General features: G+C 32.0%; 1 protein-coding gene across 2 annotated transcripts; it reads left to right on the top strand.

Annotated features, from left to right (window-relative positions):
• The first annotated feature begins 10717 nt into the window (after positions 1-10717).
• Positions 10718-22795, top strand: LOC132747751 (uncharacterized PE-PGRS family protein PE_PGRS54-like). Of its 2 annotated transcripts, none has more exons than XM_060737246.1 (5): positions 10718-10895; positions 15120-15194; positions 16113-16255; positions 17490-17607; positions 18967-22795. In XM_060737246.1, exons 1-5 carry the CDS (start codon positions 10781-10783, stop codon positions 22233-22235), a joined length of 3720 nt encoding a protein of 1239 aa, XP_060593229.1. In that variant the 5' UTR covers positions 10718-10780; the 3' UTR covers positions 22236-22795. The 2 variants fall into 2 exon arrangements, with proteins under 2 accessions (XP_060593229.1, XP_060593228.1); XM_060737245.1 differs by lacking the exon at positions 10718-10895 and adding an exon at positions 13153-13343.
• The last annotated feature ends 452 nt before the right edge of the window (positions 22796-23247 follow it).

The raw sequence follows: 23247 nt of genomic DNA, 5'->3' as shown, positions 1-23247 counted from the left end.
GGTACGTATCATGCAGACGAATTGAGACGTCCGTATCAAGAAATAGCGAGTAAAAGGAGGGGCAAACTGACTCAAGGCATTCTGCTCCTGCACGACAATGTGCCAGCTCACGCATCCAAAGTTGCGATGGCTGCTGCAGCTACCTTCGGTTCTCAAATTCTTCCCTATCCCGCATATTTTCCGGACTTGCCCCCCCCCCCCCCTGACTTCCAAAACTGAAAACAAGCTTCGTGGTACACGTTTTGGAAGCAATGAAGGTGTCAAGGAGGCGGTCGATGAGTTCTTTGAGGACCAAAATAGAGAATTCTATTTTGAAAGGTTTGACAAGTTGGAGCACAGGTGGGCAAAGTGCATTGATGGTAGAGGGCGATTATATTGAAAAGTAAGACCATAAGTTGGGTTCTCTGACTACCGGAAGTATATCGTGCCAAGAAATTTTTTATCAATCTTCGTAGTTATCCATTAAAACTAGTATGATCCACCAGCCGATTTGGTATGACCAAATATCTTTTTAAAACACTTCTTTTAAAGAAAAACACGGGTGTCTCGGGATTTGTTTTAATGACAAAATATGCGTTGAAATCTACTGATATTAAAACGTTGACACATTAAAGAAGTAGATATTTGTTGCTCGGTAACTTAATCACTAGAACCATTTGTAAACAATGTTGGATATAAAAATGTTAATATTTTTTTATAATTTATACTTACCCTGAGATATGCGTATTACTTAAACAAAACCAAGATCAAAAATCAAATTATATCAGTCATTCTATTTTCAATTCTTAGAAAAGGTAGGCGTTTACTTTAAAGTTTTCAATTTCTACATTGTAGACTAATGACACATATTGTATGAGCGTTAAAATCGTTATTAATTTGTTTATCATAAGATTTATTATTTTTTTATAACCATTGGTGATGATAAATTTCAGTTCAAATATATCTTTAATTGTGAGTACAAAATCCGCAATCCTATTAAAAACACTTTAAATGACAATTAAATACAGGAGCACGATCTGAATGATTCAAAGCGTGGGCAAAGCCGTTACTGTAGTTAAATTTGTATCTGACAAATTAAAATGTCATTGAAATGAAAATCATTATCTTCATTATCACTAAAGTACAGAAACTATAAAGTTCTACATATGCTCATTAGAGGTAAAAGTTTAATAATAAGACTTAAATTAAACTACGCAACAAAACAAGTATACAGGGCATACGCGTATAAATCATGTATAACCATGTACTTCATATTTATCCGATGTTATTATCATTATATATAATTTTCAATTTGTGTAACAAAATGCCCTCATTTGATTGTACTGGTGAACACTACGATGTTTCCATAGAAACGGAAGTAGCATTTCGCGCATGCGTATTCTGCATAATGCAAAGAAGCGATATGAAAGAATAGATTTTATCAGTATTCAATTTCGTTAACAATTAAATATAATCTAAATTATTAACCATAAATTTGGAACAGTACATTTTGATAAATAATCGATGCAATGGTTAATCTAAGTAATTTACTTGAACATTCCTGCATTTACGCATTACCCATTATGTCGGGGTCTTTCATATTTGAAAGACCCTGAATGATGCATTCGATTATGTCAAAAGAACCTTCGTATACAAGCATAAGAATTTAACAATCTTTTGCAGTTAGGTATGCTGAAATGCGTCACATGGATATATCGTCCTTTAAAATATTCGGCAGAGGTGTGTGAAGGTTTGTAAGTGTCCTTATTAAAGCACTGAAGTCGTGAGCAAATTCTATTCTTGATATTCATTTTCTATTCTCATACTTAAAGACTTAAAAAAACATTATTTCAATTTACATGTTCATAAACATGCATTATCATATGTTCTGACTTTTTTTCAAAAATGATAATTAACCTCAGTTTCATATGATATATGTTTTGTTTTGTTTTCACTATGTTCTATTAAAAAAAATAGATCTTTTTTCTTGATAAAAACGAAATCTATTTTCAACGTATTCGCAAAGGAATTTTTTTATTATATCTATTTCTAGCAACCCTAGCTACAAAGCTATACAGGCTTCTTTGCATTTCAGTTAAAAGCTATTAAATATAATATTTTTTTTTTTTACTTTTAACCGTCAACTAATACAGAATTGTCTAAGAACTTCTACTACATTATTTATATAATGATCTTTTGCCCTACGCAGATTGCGCATGCGTGAGAATATACTACATTTTTCTTAAGAATTTCAAAATGTTGATAAAACAAATAGAAATTTATCATTTTGATATAATTCTAATAATTGGAAATAATACTTCAGGAAAAAATGTTTCTAAAGTTTTCAGTGATTTAGTATGCACATTTATGTGATGAATAGTAATATTTTGTTCTAAAGCATTTTATTATATTCAATATAAATGTATAAAAGTTATAAACAACATCCGTGTAGAATTATTTCAGGGTTTGTTGTAATGTCTCATACAAATAAATATCAATGTAACTTTACTGTATAACAGCCATTCAATTATAGACCAATTCACTTTAAATTTTAAAAAATATAGCTTTATCCTATGAGTAAGAAACATTAACTGTCTATTAAATGACATTAATTTCTTTTTAAGTCATGTTTTTTTAAATGTAAACATGTCAATGTTTGAGCCATAGCTTGAAAATTAATTCGTCAGACATTGCTGATTAATAAGATAAATTGTTTATTGCTTGGCAATATTGACCCCAGATCACGTTTTTTTAATATCTTGTTCATTGAAGCTTTTTTGTTTGGTAAAATCCATTAAGACGTGATCCAGCTCAAAGTTTATGAGCTACATTCACATTTACTGAAGAAATATTTCGCGTGAATGCACATGCCATCTCGACTGATTGTAACGTATTGCCATGTTTCTTCAATTCAATTCAATTCAATATTTTATTTGGCATTATTTGTTCGTTTGTTTGTTTGTTTCATTTTACGCCTTTTCCCAACAGTATTTCAGTCATATAGCGGGTAGTTTCCTAACAATCGTTCCTGGAGAGTTACAACAGTACTAAACTACCTTCCTCCGCGCTTAACTACCAAAGCATCTCCCGGGGATCGAACCCACGCCAGAGAGGTACCTGAATTAGAAGTCATCGACTCTAACCCCTCGACCACGGAGGCGGTTATATTTGGCATTAAACTACATATAGCATATAGCCATTATTACATAATATAGGTAAAGTGTAAGACATTTTACAATAAATTGTTCATAAAACAGTACAAAATGTTTTCAGAGAAGTTATTAACAATATACCTTCATGAGATTTAGCAATTAACAATATGAGATATATACTTAACATTGAAATAAATTGTTATTGTTATCTATATGTATATATATGTATACAAATACAGTCATACAATATGTTTTCAGATATGTTATTTACGGTATGTCTTTATTTAGATCTAACAATATAAAAGTTAATCAGAATTTCTTACTTTAAGTGAAAAATATAAATATCTTGACAAATTATTAAGTTCTTTTTTTCATTTTTAGATGACATTAAAGTTTCCATTTTTTGAAGTGTAGGCCAACGGCAAAAATATGGTTTTAAAAATTTCTTACGAAGGTTATAATATTTTGGACAAACGAGTAAAAAATGGAATTCTTTTCAATGACATGCATATTGCACTGTTGACATAGTCTATTTTCTCTCGGAACTCCGTTGTGCCTACCAATTTCAATTTCTTGATTATGTGATGATAGCCGAAATTGCGTCAGTTGTACTTTGTATTTATTTATATATGTTTCTGTTTTGTTTGTATTTATATATGTTTATGCTTTGTCAAAGGCCCTTCTATGGCTTTAATAAAAAATAAAACATAATTCGTCTTCTTCATACAATGACCTTTAATCGGTAATTATCCGATTCCCGAGAAAACGAACCATACGGATTTAAATGTATGGCACAACGGTATATGTAAAATTTAAAGGGACTCCACTGAAGTTTTTTTGACATGCCATGACAGGATATATATTTTTCCATTTATTATAGGTCTTTGTGCAAAATTTCAGATCATTCGCTAATTCCGTTTTGGTTTTTTGAAAATAATTGTTCTAAGTGTGAAAAAATTCCCAAAATTGAAAAGCGTTTCAACATTTTTACCTCAAATCGAGCTAATACGATTTTTAATTTATTTCTTAGTTTTTTTCGTATTTATCTTTTGCATAATTATCCTATTGTTTAAGTGTCCAAGTTGGTCTACGTAAAGACTTCAAATTATTATGTTTGTAGGCCCTAGGACCTCCTTTTCAATTTTAAGATTATATGGTTCGGATCATGATGAAACATTATTTTCTTTAATTCTTTTTTTCAATATTATTTAGTATATTATGGTTAAAAATTGATAATCATGTTTTTACATACGAATAATTCATTATACGTGTTCACATATTGAAATAAAGAAAATGAAAACTTCAATATTTTCAAAGTTATGAGATTTTATAAAAGAAATTAAACACATGAATTATTGATTAACTGAAAATAATATCTTTGTTGAGGATTTGAACTTATATCTGAGCTTACAACCACGCGCTTACAATTCCGTTGTACTTACCAACAGTTGTGGATTGAAATGTCATGAACTTCACTTTTATTGAAACCTAATTCGTAAAATCGTAATAAATTACGGAAACTAACGAAAAGCCTCTCGAAAGTGTCAGGTCAAGATTCAGAAACAATACTTTACTGTTCTCGCGAATAGGACTTACCCCAGACTTTACCCCAGATTTAAAATACTATAAAACAATTTTAGTTGCTATGGCAATAATTAGGAAAAACTTACCGAACAAAATACCAATTACTCCTTAACATAGTTGTTATTTTTACATTTAACATTTTAGCGGAGGAGGTGGAGGTCATCGACAGCATTCATAGCGACTTTCTAAGCTTTCCTTTCTAGGTGATAGAAGACCTCAGGCATCCCTCTTTGAATTATTTTTTTTTGGGCACGAGTGGGAACCCAAGTAGCACCACACTAGTAATACTTTACTTGAATAAAGAGGCTAAGATATCTTGTGTGTGAGCTGGCGTATGGAAATTGTTGTTGTTGTTGTTGTTGTTCTTTTCTTTTTTTTTTCTTTTCTTCCGACTGCATCTCAATGAATAAGCTATATATTCAAAGGTTGTGTGGTAGGTACTAGGTATATCATGTTAGAAAAAAAATTGTTAACATTGTGACCTATATATCATATTGTTAATGCCTTTGTCTTAACATACACAAATTTTAGTGTCAAGAATGATTGATAAAAAAATATAAAATTCCTTACGTTATGAATTTTTCATTAGATTGAGCATACCTAATGTCATTCCTATCAGTGCAAATCACTTGACTGCCTATTTTAATGTCATATGTGCATCATGTAAAAGTTTGTAATATTTTACCCTGTGATTTTGATAAAGAATATTTATTGATTTGATGGGTATTCATATCAGTATTGTATAGCATATACAACATCTAATACTTTTGATGACTTTTATACTGTGTCCAGTGTGGGCCCATTGAAATGATTTGAGCCGCGTCACGACAAAACCACCATAATGGATTTGCGACCAGCATGGATCCAGACCAGCCTGCGCATCCGCGCAGCCTGATCAGGATCCATGCTTTCGCTTACAAACCGTATAACAAGTAGAGAAACTGATAGCGAACAGCTTGGATCCTGATTAGACTGCGCGGATGCACAGGCTGGTCTGGATCCATGCTGGTCGCAAACCCATTATGTTGGTTTTGTCATGACACGGCTCATTTTTTCTTTCAGTGATTCAGCCGATGTTTTCCGAAAAAAGAGCACTGTACTTCTGAAACATTATATGAAATTGAAAAAAAGTACCGTAGCTGCTCAATCAAAAACCGACTTCCGTTTATAAATAACATGGTTAATTTGCTTATGACAAATTAGCCGTTTATGCTAATCAGTAATTATATTAAAATACCTGGAAAATAGTGATCCCTCGGAAGAATTAAAAACAGCAAAATTACATGAAAATTGCAGACTCGGTTTGATTGAGGCTGTACATGAGGGATAACGAAAAAGTGCAACATCCCTCACGCCACCCTAGCACCGGCCCTGGCGGTACTCAATTCTCAACACTTAAAAGTGCTGGACTCAATGATCCCGAAATACCAGAAAAATATAAGAACACTATAGTGAAGTATGGGGGAACATTTTACGACCGCCACACAGCACTTGACACTTGCTGTTGTCATGTAACTTTTATGTAACTTTTAATTAAAGTTACTTAACTACATCGGTGACTAATTAGTTGACAGATCTTGTTCATAATACTATTCATAATACTAAGATAAAAATGAAACACATTTTTGTTTATCATGATGCTATCCTCACTTAAAGTAACAGATTAGTTTCGCCCACTAATGGATTGTCAAATAGTCTAGTAATTTGCACATAAACGTGTCCCATAAAAAATTGATATATCATGTTTGATTTTATTCTATTTAATGATACACTTCATATTCAGATTCACTACCTCAAAAATAACTGGCAAAATACTTCCTCTAACTAGTCATTTTCCTCAAAGTCACTTGTCTAGCATCTATAGCTTTATTTTGGAGCGCCTGACTGGTTGTGTACGTCAGATATTGTTATGATGAATAGACCCTATCATGTCACAATCTTTTTCCGTTTGATAGATCACAACGGTCGTTTTGATCTTTTTAATACTCTAATTAAATCATGAGACAGTGACTTTGAATTGATTCAAATATTATATTATATGTTGCAGTATATAAGCCTCGTTTTATAATTCTAATTTATTGTTGTTGTTTTTCCTGATTATAGTTTATTGTAATTTAATATGCTATTCATTTATATAAACATTTTTAAGAAGAAAAAAACTATATTTATTTTCATGCAACCCTTTTGTAGAACAGCTCATTTTAAGAAATTTTTGCAACGCATTCGCTACAAATATTCAATTAAAAAAGAAATTGCAAAGCATTTTGCAAAATAGAACTCATTTTGAAGGAAAACTTGGCAAGATTTTCTTAGGTAAAGATATTCAAATAAACAGCGTTAGGGTTGATTTTCATTTACCCCTATGTAAATAAAATGCGGCCAAGATTGCAAAATGCAAAATATCATGTTTGAAAAAAAACAGTCAAATTGTGTTAAACTATGCTCTTATTATTTAAAAAGAACAGCCAGCATAGTTTATTCTATTTTCGTGGTGGTTTATGTAAGTCAAGTCAATGTTAAAACTCTATCAGAGTATGGCATTAATAATGCTGTACAGTGTCATTGTGTAGGTTTTTATTTCGCTGAACGCGTGACATACATCAAACTCCTCTTAAAACGATTTCGCTTATAACGAAATACTCGACTATAACGATATCCGGATAATACGATATTACTTCGGCGGTCCCCTGAATATCGTTATAAGCGGGATTTACTGTAAACTGTTGTCCTCCATTACTGTTGTCATAACAAATGACCAAAATATCAGCTACACGGTGAAAATGTGAGATACACACACACACATGCAGTAAAAAAAATCTTATCTTTTAAGCTGCATTTTCTTACATAAAAATAAAATATTAATTATAATTATATGTATTTATTGTTTTGCCTCGCTTTTTTCATGTTGATAGATTTATTTCCCAATTTTCATGAACCATGAAAATTATTATGATTGATTAATTGATCTACCAGCAATTGAGGTGCTTGTCGAGTAAACGCTAAAAACTAAAATGGCATCCATTGTATGGTTAGGTAGGAAGTACGTGGGTTTTTATTTTCATTAGACAAAATAAAGCTCAACTCAACTCAAATAATTTTACTGGCATAAAGCAAATAACAAGTTAATAGCCAAACAAGATATAACCAGTTCAGTGATGATAGAAAGACATGCATGTTTATATCATTTACAGAAGAGTACTGTTAAGACAAATACATAGTATTTTTTTTCTAAACATTTTACGAAGTAAGATTTTATGTGATAACATATACATTTACAATACTATATGGCGACACTGTGTTAAGTTTAAGATATACAGTATAATGATGTGTATTGATGTATATCTCTGTTTACTTTTAAAAAAAAAAAATGCAAATTCTTTTCTTTGAAAACGAACAAAAACACATCAAGTGAGCCAAATGCGATAGATTTATTGTCTTGCATCTTTTAAAATCCTCACCATTATTGTCCTGGATCTTTCTTCTGTATCACCTTACTGTCATTGAAATAACAATCAACCGGCAACAGGGAAACAATTTCAAATCACGTTGTTAAATGAGTGATGAATGAAATGACAGATTTTGTAAAATTTTAATTTGGTAAAACTCAGAATAAGCGTATAATAATTACATTCTTGCCATGGTATGTTAAAGGAACTCAACTTAGGTTCAAAAGCCTTAAAACATAAAATTTGAATTTCTCACATAAATGAGATGGGGCACTTTAAATATAAATATATGCAAGGAAACTTATGAAATATACTTTGAAATAAATTGAAAATCGTATTTCTATGCTCCTCTTAACCCGATTTGAGTGAAAAGCGTTTAACCGCTTTTCATTTTGGGTCATTTTTTTTCAATTCGACTAATTATTCTGAAAAAACGAAGTGCGCGAATGATCTGAAATTTTGCACAAAGATTTGTGGTCTAAATCTAAATCAAATAGTGAAGTCTCTTTAAAATTCGTGGGAATGCACGTGCAAAGATGCCTTGACAATATATTCTTTGTTCTAAGCATACAACACTTAAAACGAAAACAACTTATTTACGTAAGAATTTGAGTTCTAAACTGCGGCTTTTTGCGTGATGTAATATCAAATAAATCTTTCATGTTGATTTTTATTGATGCATTTTTTCTTTATTTTTTGTATGAGTATAGGGGACTAATGTCACTGTATGTCATCTAATATACGTGTTAATACTTGACACTAATTGTTAACATGATCAATTAATTATACTCTCTAATTTGCAACATCATGGTTTTTAAAAGAAAACAACAAATCACACGTTTTGGTTTTATTTTCCTTGCATATTAGAAAACTGGTAACTTTTTCTCTCCAAATATTTGTAATTTCTTTGACCATCTCTATCAGACTGATCAAATACGATATTATCAAACCCTTATAGTTTGTTTCATACGTTGGTTGATTTTAAACGCCGAGATTAACAAACTTTTTGACAAGTCAACCCAAAAGGCTTTCCTGGATAACTCACCAGTTACTATCAATTTCTCTGCAAGTGAACAACTACTTATCCCATATGATTCTTGAATCGGAAATGAGAGACAAATGACCATTAGATTTCAATGTCCAGGTTTAATTGTTCCGGCCGAGGACCGAACATGTGACACCTTAATAGTAAATCTGATGCTTTCCTCATCGAGGTGAGTGGGCGGATGGTTCAAGTCTTAAGATTTATTTATAGTATGTATATTAAACCGTTGTCAAGCAAATCAATTTTTAGTTGTTGTTCCACGATGCATCCAAATAATCACAAAATTCAGTTACTTAAATTATATCAAAAACAAATCATCCCTTTGAGCATTTAATGCCGGACACTATGTCAAGAAAAATGTTACACTTAATTTATGTCAACTATCAATATAACGTTCACTCGAGTAACGTAAGGTAATCAACCATGTTAACATTACTAAGTTAGTATGATTTACAATATAAAACTTAAATGTAAAGAACAATGTAAAACTAACTTTAGTAACGTAAGGAACAATGTTACGCTAACTTAAGTAATGTGGGAACAATGTTTAACTTACTTTAGTGATGTTAAGAACAATGATACACTAACTTGAGTAATGTTAGGAAAAATAAAACTAACTTAAGTAATGTAAAGAAACAATGTAACACTTACTTAAGTAACGTAAGGAACAATGTAACACTAACTTAAGTAATGTAAGGAACAATGTAACACTAACTTAAGTAATGTAAGGAACAATGTAACACTAACTTAAGTAATGTAAGGAACAATGTAACACTAACTTAAGTAATGTAAGGAACAATGTAACACTAACTTAAGTAATGTAAGGAAAAATGTAACACTAACTTAAGTTATGTAAGGAAAAATGTAACACTAACATAAGCAATGTAAGTAACAATGTAACACTTAATCGATATCGAGAACACTGTAAAACTTTATTCAATATAAAAGAAAAGTCGGATTTGTTTTACCTAACTAGTTAATTTGCACTTAGAAACTATTAAAAGACGAGGCCACTTAATTCTACACACTCAGCTTAGTCATATTCTATCTAGATTATTTTTGTTATTGAATAGTTCATGTTTATAATATTAATACAAAAACAACTAGAAAGCAAATAAATACTAATTGGGATATACATCATTGAAGTCGTTTAAAACTGGACAATGAATCACCAAAATCATTTTAAAACGGTTTGCGTTTGTATATATATTGTATATTGTATATTTATTATAGTTGTCGTCTCACAAGTTCATTGGCAAATATTTTGGTAGTAAAACACACAGTGTTGTTTTTATTATAGCTAAAACCAATGGTTTCATTATGCTATAAACCAAAGAACATCATTGGCTTATTTTTTTTTTTATTTATCGCAATGATGTATGACATTTTCACGCGACCCTCGTTTTTTAAACGTGACATCTTTATTACTATTTACAAGACATTATTAGAAAATATACATTTTTATTTAAATATGATTAGCCTTTATGATAATTAAGACATCCTATATAAAACACCGTTATTTTCAATGATCTCTAGAACCCTGGATCACTTTGGATGTAACTGTTGTGATTAATATGGGTTTGAGATTGATTTTACTTTTCATTGGGGCTTTAGGGGTCGCAAAAGCCCAATTGAACAATCCGTCTTTCGGTTCTTCATCGCCTTTGGATTTATATAATGCACTTGTTCGTAAGTGGGCTTTGAACTATAAATTTTTATCAATTTAAATATATTTAAACTGTATTCATGCAGATAATCTAACATATGAGAACTCCTTTAATTAAAGAAAAAAGGAAAAGAAATTATCGTAAGCAAGGCGTATGGCGCATGCGCGACATCATCGCTTAACGTGCTTAAAATAGCAATTGAAAATTTTTAAGGATTAATTCACTCGATTATCATAAATTAATCATGTATGTTACATAAATCAATTTGTTACTAAAAACATCAACACATGTATTGTTTAGAATTTAGAAACAGCGTGATTTTACAGCATACGATTTTTTAAAAAGTTTATTTCACTAGTTATAGCGTTATGCCATATAAATTATGCCATGTTAGCTTTCAAAAGTTACAGAGATCTCACAAAAATTATATAAAACAAGTCACAGAATATCAGGGAAAAGAAAGAAAATTTAAGATAACATCTTAGCCCACATTATTTATCGATTTTTAAGAACACATAAAATTAAGCTGAATGCAATTTGATCTTACTGTACCGAGTTTAGATAAAAAATCCGAAAATACACTCCCCTAATATACTAAAGTTACTATGCATTTCGTTAAATTAACGTATTCTTTCCTACGGTAAGAAGCATTTAAGCAAAAGTAACTTAATGAGCGACAAGTGACTTTTACTTAAACGACGTTATCGGTGTTAATTGTTTGTCGCTAAATGATACCCTCTGAATATTTTTTTCTAAACTGAATCGATTTTAGATAAACTTCTTATCAAATTTTGTTTACACTAGTTTTATCATATCTAATGTACATTACGTTAAGTTTACGTACACTTTCATTTGTTAAACATCTAAGCACTAGATACTAACTTTATTAAATAGGGGCCTTTAATTTAAAGGCCAAATATGCCTCAGAAATGCTATCAATTTTATTTCTCCAAAACTTTTTTTACAGTTTTCGAAATTATACTATTTTTTTCATATACACGAACTACCTTTTGCTTTTGTACTGTCAGCAATCGGTAAAATACTACTTCGTTTACATTTTGCTACCTTTATGAAACATTACTGCATGTTGAACGCTACTTCCTTCTGTACTTTAACATGTTACATACTCTTAATTACTTTTTGAAATCTTATCTAACACATGTTTGACTTTTTTAAAGGATTAGAAAATATGAATTTTTGTGTTAAGGCATATTGACTTAGAAAAAATGCTATAATTTTCATTATTCTAAATCCTTTTTTCTGGTGTCTTTTTTACAGTTTTGAAAAGAGTACTCATTTTCTATAGAGTAGAGACATCTATTCCTCCCATAGCATTTTGACAATAAGTTTGCTTCCATAGCATTTTGGCAATAAGGTTGCTCCCATAGCATTTTGGCAATAAGTTTGCTTCCATAGCATTTTGGTAATAAGATTGCTTCCATAGCATTTTTTGCAAAAAGTTTGCTACCTTGGCATTTTTGCAATAAATTTGCTTCCATAGCATTTTGGCAATAAGTTCAGTTCCAGTGTTTTTTAGTATTTTGTATGTAAGTCAAAAGTACGACTTATTTTACATTTTGCTATTTTTATGACAAATAATTTCACACACATTCAACGTTACTTTCTTCAGGTTCTAATTATCTAACCAATATTTGTATCATAGTTTGGGGACCTTTTTGTTGAAAATGTGTCAGAGCTAAATCGTATACAAATACATGCAAAGTGCGTTAACTGGAGTGCAGGTATTAGTTACCCGCACTCAAGAGCATGTGCATTGATTGGGGGTCATTTTTGCTTGGGTTTACTTATTGTGACGACAGAGAATGGAAATGAGATAAAAATATTATATTCAGATGCTCGTTCATTGGTTAATTTTTTCTGGGGTTTCATATTGTGACAGCAGGGGACGTGTTGTTATGTCAAAAGCGACAGAACATCAAAACACTTGACAATCTGATTAATACCCAGTGGGGGCTACGCCCCCTCGTACAAATCAGATAGCCTCGTGTTTCGATGCTCTTTCTATTACTTAAACATTATAAAAAATATTTATTCATTTTTGAGGCATAATGTACCTTTAACATACTTTTTAAAGTACCTGCGTGTTGTTAGGTGTTAATACAAAAGCATGCGTTACGAATATAGTGATTACATATCGAGCCAGAAACACTACAGTGAACAATGACAAATCAATCATGTAAAACAAATGACATGAGGGCGTAAAATAATAACCCTTCTCGCTTTAATAAAAAGACATTAAGTAATAAAAAAGTACCAGTTTAATTGTTACTAATAATGTTTAAAGACGGATATTTCGTTATCCTTGTTATAACATTTAACATACGGTATGTCAATGGACAGGGAGGTACTTTTGTGGTAAATGATGGGTTAGGTACAGTAATTGAAGGAGCTAGTGGTGGTTTTGGGGGATTTGACGGGAGCTCGATTATGGGTTATGGTACCACTATAGGTATAACGTTTTTTTTTTTTTTTTTTTTTTTTTTTTTTTTTTTTTTTTTTTTTTTTTTTTTTTTGTTGTTTTTGTTTGTTGTTGTTGTTTTGCGTTTTAACGACTGAATGTGCTAGCCCATTTATATTATATTGTGTGGTTTAATGGTTTCAATTGATTAACAGTTAAAGAAACAGTCGATTAAAATATTGTAACAACTCTTTTGATAGACCTGCTATAACCTAGAGTTCATTCTGTAAAGGACTTTAAATATCACATAAGGTATATTCTTAAAGCGTTTCACTAACGAATGATACTACGAAAGAAATGATATAATTCTTTATCATTATCATCATCATAATTATCATCATTATCATTATAATTATTATAATTATCATTATCACTACCATTACCATTATTATTATTATTATCATTATTATTATTATTATTTTTATTAATATCAAAATTATCATTATTTTTTTTTCTTATTTCACATACAATCATTATACCAACATAAAAGACATGCAATACAGCATTTTATAAATTCGTATTTACAAAACGATATAACATTTTCTGAAATTCATAGGAATACACGCGCAGTATTATAAATATTTATCTATATCTTTAGTATTATTGTTTGCCATCCAAAGAATCCATCGATTATTTTTTTCCAGCTTGTTATTTTCCACATAATATTTATTTTCTATCAGATATAACTTCAAAAATCTCATAAAACTGATTGATCATGATTGGTTACTAATATTTAATGTGGTAATTTACTTATCAACAACTTTGATGAATTATGTCATACAAAATTGCCAGTGATAGATTATTAACCGAAACAGGTTTTCATTTCAGTAATTATTAATATAAACCAAACCACAAAAAAGTGTGTCAAAAACAATACTATTGTTTATGTTGTTATATCACATATATCTTTGTCATATTATTGATCAATTTGCACCCAGAAGTCATTGTCTTATATGTAACAAACATTTATATAGTCGTCGTATCGTACATTGTCCGCCTAAAAACTAAACAAGTCAATCATAATATTTATATGAATTCCTATGTCTTTTTTGTTTGTTTGTTTTTTTTTTTTTTTTTTTTTTTTTTTATTATTATTATTATTATTATTTATTATTTTGTAAATACTGCAACGTCATTTCAGTTAGGTTCAACAGTTTTTTATTACTTGTTTTTATTTAAAGCTATACGTATATTTAATGATGTCAGTTCAAAATCGTTTACCATGCTTCATTCTCATTATAATGTATAGCGCCTTGTTAAACAGTTAATTGATATGTACTTATATATGTTTAAAAGTGCTCCAAATACTTTTTTAAACTGTTAATTTATTTGTGATTGTGTTTACAAGTGTTCCAAAATACTGAATTTCATTTGATAAGTTAAACTGAAAAACTAATACATGTAATATGTACTTGTCCAAATACTGAATAGTATTTGATTAGTAAAACTGTTAATGAATATATACTTGTGGTGAAAAGTGCCCCTAATACTGAATCGTATTTGTAAATTTGTGTCTTTTATATAATTTTATTATATCTCATGAATCCGTGCAATTTGTTACAGAGGTGACAATTAACAGCAAAAGTGTAATAGATGCTATATGTCTTTATGCGTTTGTATACATTGTGAAAATTTGGTATAGACCGTGCTGTTCTTGTTAATGTTGATTTATTTCAGAGGTAGAAATAAGCTGCAATAATGTAGAGAAAGATTCGTTTCTTTGTACTATTTTACGATAATGGTATAATTTGGTTATTTTTATTTCAGAGGTGAAAATTAACTGCAGAAATGTACCAGGACGAGGGCTGGTCTGCTCTGCTGATTATCCAGATCATTGTAAAGGTACTGCAAAATTTAATTATTTCAACAATTCCTGATTAATTTTATGATGAAAGACAAATACAGTGAACATTGCATATTCCGTATGAAGGACTCTTAAAAAAAGGACCATTTTCCAAGTCCCTTTTCAAACCTTATTTTAGCCTATATGGTAAATATACTCTCAATTCCATATAACATGTTCATATTTTGTTGTTTTTTGAGTGAATAATGTCAAAAATTACATTTACACTTTTAACAATAATTGTTTTCCATAATTCTTAATTGTGAAAGACTTCAGACTGTTTTTAGCCTATATGGTAAAAATACTCTCAATTTCAAAAATTATTTTCATATTTTGGTTGGTCACAATACGTTTACACGTTTAACAATAATTGTTTTCAATGATTCTTAATTGTGAAAGGCTACGTAACTGGTATATGCTTGAACTGTTTGAGATCTTTCTTCTCATTTTTAGCAGTCATTGGAATACAAAAGAAAAAAGAAAAACAAGAGAACCGCATGCAGTTTTTACGCTCGTCTGCTAACAATTCTAAGTTAAAAAGGGGGCATAACACCAAAATATGGCTTTCTAAGTTATGCCCTTAGTCTAACAACTGCACTTTATCGTGATAAGCAAATATTCCATGTTTCGTTTTGATAACTTTTAAATGTTTAAATAATGGTCTATATTAAAGTCAAGATGACAACGACGGCGACGACGCCGCAGCGATCATAATATATAGCCTGTGTTTTTGTATCTCCGAAACAGGCGAGCTAATGAAATCTGTTTATTCCAAAGGTATTTTTGTAAAGAATGCCGTGACAAAACGTTAACAACTTGCTTTACATTACACCATTACGATCATTAGTGAAACTTTTCAAATTAGACATTATCTCTTTAATATTTTATAATATTGTATCATCTTACTCTTCTTACAGAACAATGGAATTTTCAAAACCCGTGCACACAGAACAACATTGATATGAACATAACGAAGTTCGCACACCCTTTTGATAAATCCAAATTCTTGATGTGCGGTCAGATGGGCAAGCTTTACGTTGTTCAGTGTCCACAATACGAGGTGGGTTACACAGTTTATATTCTCTTTTTTGTTACACATTTTAATTTTAATATAGAATATGATATATTTTAATTCCATAAATAAGTTTTATCCCTATGTTTTGATAATCACTACTGAACAGTTCATCCATTGTCTTAACATGAGTGACAACTGATTTTGTAAAACCATTTTTTATATTGCTTGATAGTGCTTTTATTACAATATTTAGTATTTTACAATTTAATTTCTTATGGAAGTTAATTTCTTATGGAAGTTTTTAAGACAAGGTCAGTAGAGGTTATCAAACTTTTAGAATGTAAAAAGTCTCTTATAATTTTGTAATTAAATGTCTCAAATAACTTTTTAATAATGACAATGTGCAATTATGTCATCCTATTGCAATTGATTTATATGATGTAAATGTTGAGAATGTGAATATACATAAATAAGGGAGGTAAATCTACAAGATTGTGGAGTTATCCCTCTTAGTATTAGCTATAACAAGTCTCTTGTAATTCTTTCGAGAATGGCTATATACAATTTTAATGTTTTAAATGTTTTATATGTATATATGTGTATAGATGAGACTATAATAAAGAATAAAATAATGTGTGATAATTTTATTTCCCCAATCTATATTTATGGATTATTTCAATAAACTTGAAACAAAAACAGTAAAAACTAACAGACCTAAGTCTGTCTTAAGACGATAGTGGCAGATGCGGTTGGATTTTTTAAACATTTGTCTAAACCCAGTCTAAAATCATTCATTATAATTATTATTATTATTATTTGCTGTTGTTGTTTGTTGTTGTTGTTGTTGTTGTTGATGATGATGTTTTTAAGGGACTTGAAATATTTTCAAAGATTTGTGTTCCATTTTATGCCGGTCTTAACAAAATAATCAGATCTTTCATTCACCTGTCTTTTTTTGTTGTTGTTGTTTTTTTTTTTTGTTGTTCTTTTTTTTGGCAAGAATAGTCATTTTTATTGTGCAAAATTGCCCCAAAATGAAAAGCTATGCAACACTTCTTTGCTGACATTGGGCTAAAAACTAATATTCACACGAATAAACGATTTTCCTTTTAATTCGTAGTATATTTCTTAAAAATGTTTTGTAGATTTTTCAATTTTAAGTGCTTTACTTGCTCTTTGTAAGAATTTCAAATTTCATGTTTTAAGGCTTTTTTACCTAGAGTATCATTAAATTTGTTTTTTTATGACTTGTAATAAAAAATGTATTTAATGTTTAAAGGTTTTCCATGAGGGTTGTAGCCAATGTATCGGTGCAGAGGCCGGACTAACAGCATCTTGTGAGGTTCCCCTTCCACCAACCATCCGAAATGTTTGCACAAGAGAAGCAATTCTCAACAGTAAGTCTACCTTTTTATGATTTCATGCGGTCATATTGAACTGAACACTTAACCATTCTTTCCAAAAGCAATACATTTACGAAATAATTTCATCTATTTGCAACAAAGTAGAAATTGAATGGCATAGTTGCACAAAACTATAACTTTGAAATATATACCTAATGTGTTCTCAAATCTTAAGTCAATTCCGTTAGATCAGTATCTAGAATTATAAACTTCGAACCAATATTATCCTGAACAAAATTACAATGACTAAATGTGTTACATTTGTATCTGATTAATCGTTATACATTTTGTCAAAGAAATAGACATTGCTCCGACTTGCTCCTCTGTTCACACAACCCTGATTCAAAAATATATTAAACCAGCACACGAACCAAACTTTTTGGAAACAAAACATGTGCGCTTATTCTAAATGGTACATTGATGATCCAAATATGAAAATTCGGTTTTAGGATTGACATAGTATATTAAGAAATGCATATATAATTAGATACATAAATATCTGCAAATGAACGACAGTTGATGTATAAAGGGGAAAACATTAGAAAATATAAAAAGATGAAAGAAGGGAATGAATTATGTATAGAAAGCCTTTTTCTTTTAGTGACAATGCTTACATTTGTTAACATTATGTTCAGTTTTTTAATTTCATTCATCATATAAAGAACACATAATTATATTGATATATTACTTGATCTTTATACAAGCTGCGTAAACCGATTAAAGGTGTATTAAATCTGCTGTCATTATCAATATGCACTGGCAAGGTCACCCCTTAAAGGTTCAAAAGAAACCTGAAAAAAAATCAATCTTTAATATCGACAATAACATTGTCAAGAAAAAAGTTTAACCTATTTTGTCTGAGTCGAAAATGTAGAAAACTCACTGCTCCAAATTAAGAAGTAAACAAAAGTGAAATTTAAAGATAATCACGTTTATATTTGGACCACTAGAGTGACCTTGCTTCCATAAACAAAACAAGAATTAGTGAAGGAAGCATCTTAAAAAACTTCACATATTTCATTACAGAACAGTGCAACGACTTAACCATGTAAGAACAGGAGCAAGGGAAAGAGAGTCATACGAATTTGTGTCCAATATTTATTCATCGTTAGTCTAGATCATTGAATAACTGACTTTTTCGTTTGTGTGAATGAGATAAATATAATTAAAAATTGCTGCCTTCCGATTTGTTATTGGTAATGGAATAAATAGCAATACAAACATATAGAATAAAGGCTATATACACATAAAAAGAGCATACAGAGCAGAATTTATACCTGAATCGCTTTACTTAAAGCTTGTTAAGGGAGAGATGCTGTTGTTCTACAGTTAGTGAAATTTGTGTTTTTACAGACAAGTTGTTCTTCCCGTTCCCTGGAAACCTCTCAAGGTTCATTCACTGTGACATCTGGGGAAAGCCTTGGGAAAGAATATGTACACCAGGAGAAGTGTGGAGTAAATGGGATGTTACGTGTGTATTGCCACATCTACTAAATCCATGTAATCGGCCAACAACAGATCTTACTTATTTATACAGTCATCCTTGCGACCCTTCAATCTATCTCACTTGTGATTTACAAGGTCGCGCACATGAAGTTAATTGTTTAAGAGGCGAAGCTTTTCATGAGGAAAGCCAACGATGTCGACCATATGCGGATTTTACAGGTCAAGTGCTGAGTAGTTTTTGTGAAAATTATATGTTTGGATTTAGACAAAATCATGGTAATGAAGGTTTTGCAATTGACAATAGTGAGACTACGAATATGGGCTTCCAGACTGACAATCGTGGTTTCACTATTGACAGAACATCTAGAGGAATAGGTGGTTCAATTTCTGTAATGCCAAATCCTACTGGCCAAGGATCGACTACAACATTCGATTTAAGGGGTGGTCAGCTTAATAGAGAAACGAATTTAATTGGACAAGGTGACGGAACTGCATCCTTTGATAAATCTACACAACTCCGAGGCGGCTCACTAGGAGGGCAATTGAATACTGATGGACAGGGTAACTTCGGTGGATCATTAGACATAAAAAGAGGCTCAGTAAGTGGTGATAGATCTGGTTCGATTGGACAGGGTTCTCTGGGTCAGAGTTCCGGTACAAACTTCATAGATATTCGGGGGAAATCACTTTCTACCGATCCTAGTACGGCCGAATTTGTGGACATAAGAAATGCAGGTACAAGTGGAACAAGTGCTAACATGATTGATATTCGAGGAGTTAAGGGAATTGGTTCAAGAGACTTGGTTGATATTCGTGGTGGATCAATCGATGGTGGTTTGCAAACAGATGCCTCTGGTAAAATGATTGATATAAGAGACCAAGCAACTGGAGAAATCTCTAAGGTAGACATTCGAGGAGTTGGAACTGACATGTCTGGTGGTATGGTAGATATCAGAAACATGGGATCTGGTTCCCGCGGTAATGGTATGGTAGACATACGAGGCAACACAGTATCTGGAACAAAAAATTTGGTTGACATACGAGGTGTGGGAAGCAGTATCGGGGGTGATATGAGCGGTTCTTTCCCAACAGATTTGTCAGGTGGTATGTTTGATGGTAGTGCAACAGGTTCTAGTGGCATCAATATGATTGATATAAGAGGGGTTGGAACAAGTAGTACAGGCGATATCAGCGGTTCTTCTGGAACCGGTTTGCCGGGTGATATGGTAGATATAAGAAATCAAGGATCAAGCGGTACCGGAATGGTAGACATTCGGGGCGGATCAGCATCTGGAACCAATACTATGTTAGACATAAGAGGGGGTGGAACAGGCGGTATGGTTGGAGATATTAGCAGAACGGGAACTGATGTATCAGGTGGTATGATTGATATACGTGGTACTGGAACTGGTTCTGGTGGTATAGGTATGGTTGATATAAGGGGAGGGTCAGCTTCTGGAGCAAATAATTTGGTTGACATTAGAGGCGTTGGAACTGGTAGCATTGGAGATATGGGAGGTTCTTCGGGAACAAGCTTGTCAGGTGGTATGGTTGATATCAGAGATCTAGGCTCTGGAACAAATAATATGATTGACATTAGAGGAGTTGGTACAGGTAGTATGGTTGGAAATATGGGCAGTACTGGAACTGGTTCGACAGGTGGTTTGGTAGACATTAGAGATGGAACTAGCTCTAGTAGCGGAGGTATGGTAGATATACGAGGCGGAACAGCATCTCAAACAAAGAAAATGTTTGATATTAGAGGTGCAGGAACAGGAAATATTGGAGAAATCGGTGGTTCCTCGGGCACGGATTTGTCTGGAGGTATGGTAGATATACGGGGCGGAACAGCATCTCAAACAAATAAAATGCTTGATATTAGAGGTGCAGGAACAGGAAATATTGGAGAAATCGGTGGTTCCTCGGGCACGGATTTGTCTGGAGGTATGGTAGATATAAGAAATCAAGGTTCAAGTGGTGCCGGTATGGTAGACATACGAGGTGGTTCATTATCTGGAAAAAATACTAAGGTTGACATAAGAGGGGTTGGTACGAGTGGTATCGGAGATATAAGCGGTTCTTTGGGAACAGATTTGTCTGGTGGCACTGGAACTGGTTCAAGTGGTTCGAATATGCTAGACATACGAGGCGGAAGAGCATCTAAAACAAATAATATGATTGATATACGAGGATTTGAAACTGGACGTCAGTTTGTAGATATAAGAGGATCTGGGACGGGCGTAAACGGTAGAATGATGGATATTCGAGGCACTGGAACTGGTTCTGGGGATGCTGGAATGGTTGATATTCGTGGCGGACAAGCTTCTGGAATGAAAAATACAGTTGATATAAGAGGAATTGGAACCGGAGGTATGAGCAGTACGGCAACAGATTTGTCTGGTCGTATGGTGGATATTCGTGGCAGACAAAGGGCTGGGGATATGGTTGACATTCGAGGTAACCCTATTGGAACAAATGGTCTTGGTTCTGGTTCTGGACAAGGTGTATTAGATGGTGGGTTGGTGGATTTCGGCAGTCAAAATACAAGGACAAGGAAAACAGATATGGTAGACATAAGACGTTCACAAGGTGGTACCAACAACGGCAGAATGACCGACATTAGAGGCACAAATTCTAGATTAGGTGGAATGTCGTCATTTGACATAAGAAATCAGCTAGGACTTAATGGACAGCTTGGAACAAACACGATTGACAGATCCGGAACCGTAAGAACTGATACAATAACTATTGAAGGGTCGATTCAAGGAGGTAGACAGGGTACTGGGACAATGCAAGATCTTCTGAATACTTGGAATCAAATAATTGAGACAGGTTCATCGAGTTCAACAGGCAGACAGCAAGAATTAAACAGACAAACTGGATCAAATCAAGGAGGAAATCGTAGAATTCTCAATGATATATTCACGGTTCACCCATCTCGCCTTAAAATGTATGATTATTCTGACATCCCATTTAGTGAGCCTTGCACACAAATTAATCTTGACGAAGGAAGAACACATTTCAGATATAGGGGACATCCTCACATGTTCTTACAATGTGACACGTCTGGTAGGATGCACAGAATGCCTTGTTCTTCTACAGGACAAGATTATTTTGATCCATACACAAACACGTGTGTCGATGGTCCTGTCCACGTTGACAACAGAATCCAGTAGACTTCTTCTGAAGTTGGTATTTGTCATTATCTTTATTTGAGATGCCTAATGTATGACTAGGTTTACATAAACATTTAGCTACTTGTGTACGTTGTTTATTGACTTATGAAGAGGGACATTAGTATGCTACATAACAGAAAAAGAGATTGCATACTGATGAGACAACAAAGTTACCTTTCCATAAATAACTGTTTTTTTTACAAAAAGGAAGCTAAAATTTCATATCTATGGAGACAGCAATGAATATTAACATATTAGAGCGATAACTAAACAATGCATAAACGTCGATAGATAATTTAATATTTTTGGAATAGATGCAGATGATTTTTGAAGTAGTAAAATCGAGTCTGTGAATTCATATTTTAATATATTGTATTATAAAGTGTTATATCATCTTACGTTCCTAATAGTTTTTTTATTGTAAGGAAGTTGCAGCATTTTTGTCTTTGGCTATACCGGTTGCTGTCAGTGATATTTTGTTCTAGATGAGTGTATATATTTGTGCTATTATTTGTTAAACGATGTCATGTAGTATAACAGTAAATTTTACATTTTCTACACGAGTGGTTGTTATCAATTATCTGATAATATAAATGACAAATCAATGCTGGTATAAGTCGAACACGATAACGTTTACATTAATCGTTCAAACCATTATAATATAATGGGTTGTGCAAATTATTCAGTTATTATATTTTGCACTTTACTGCAATAAAGAAGCAGACACGTAAATCCGAGTAGCGCAGTGGTTAGAGAGCTCAGATTACAACATGTATGGAGAGTTCATGTTACGAGTTCAAATCTGGAATTGTGCAATACTTTTTTTTATGTCTGTATGGTTTTTACTTTCAGAAAACATATTCATATTCTCTTTTATAAACCTGCGATTAATTTAATATTTTGTACAATTTAAATTTATATTCTTAAAACCACATTTATCACTATAATAACGACTGTGTTGCCTCTCAAATAGTATTGTGTGACATAAATTCACGAGGAACTAAAATCCAGT

The sequence above is a fragment of the Ruditapes philippinarum genome, unplaced genomic scaffold, assembly GCF_026571515.1.
Source record: "Ruditapes philippinarum isolate M1 unplaced genomic scaffold, ASM2657151v2 ctg3696_1_1_1_1, whole genome shotgun sequence".
NCBI lineage: Eukaryota > Metazoa > Mollusca > Bivalvia > Venerida > Veneridae > Ruditapes > Ruditapes philippinarum.
The sequence above is the reverse complement of the archived record's forward strand: the minus strand, read 5'-3'. Positions and strand labels throughout refer to the sequence as shown.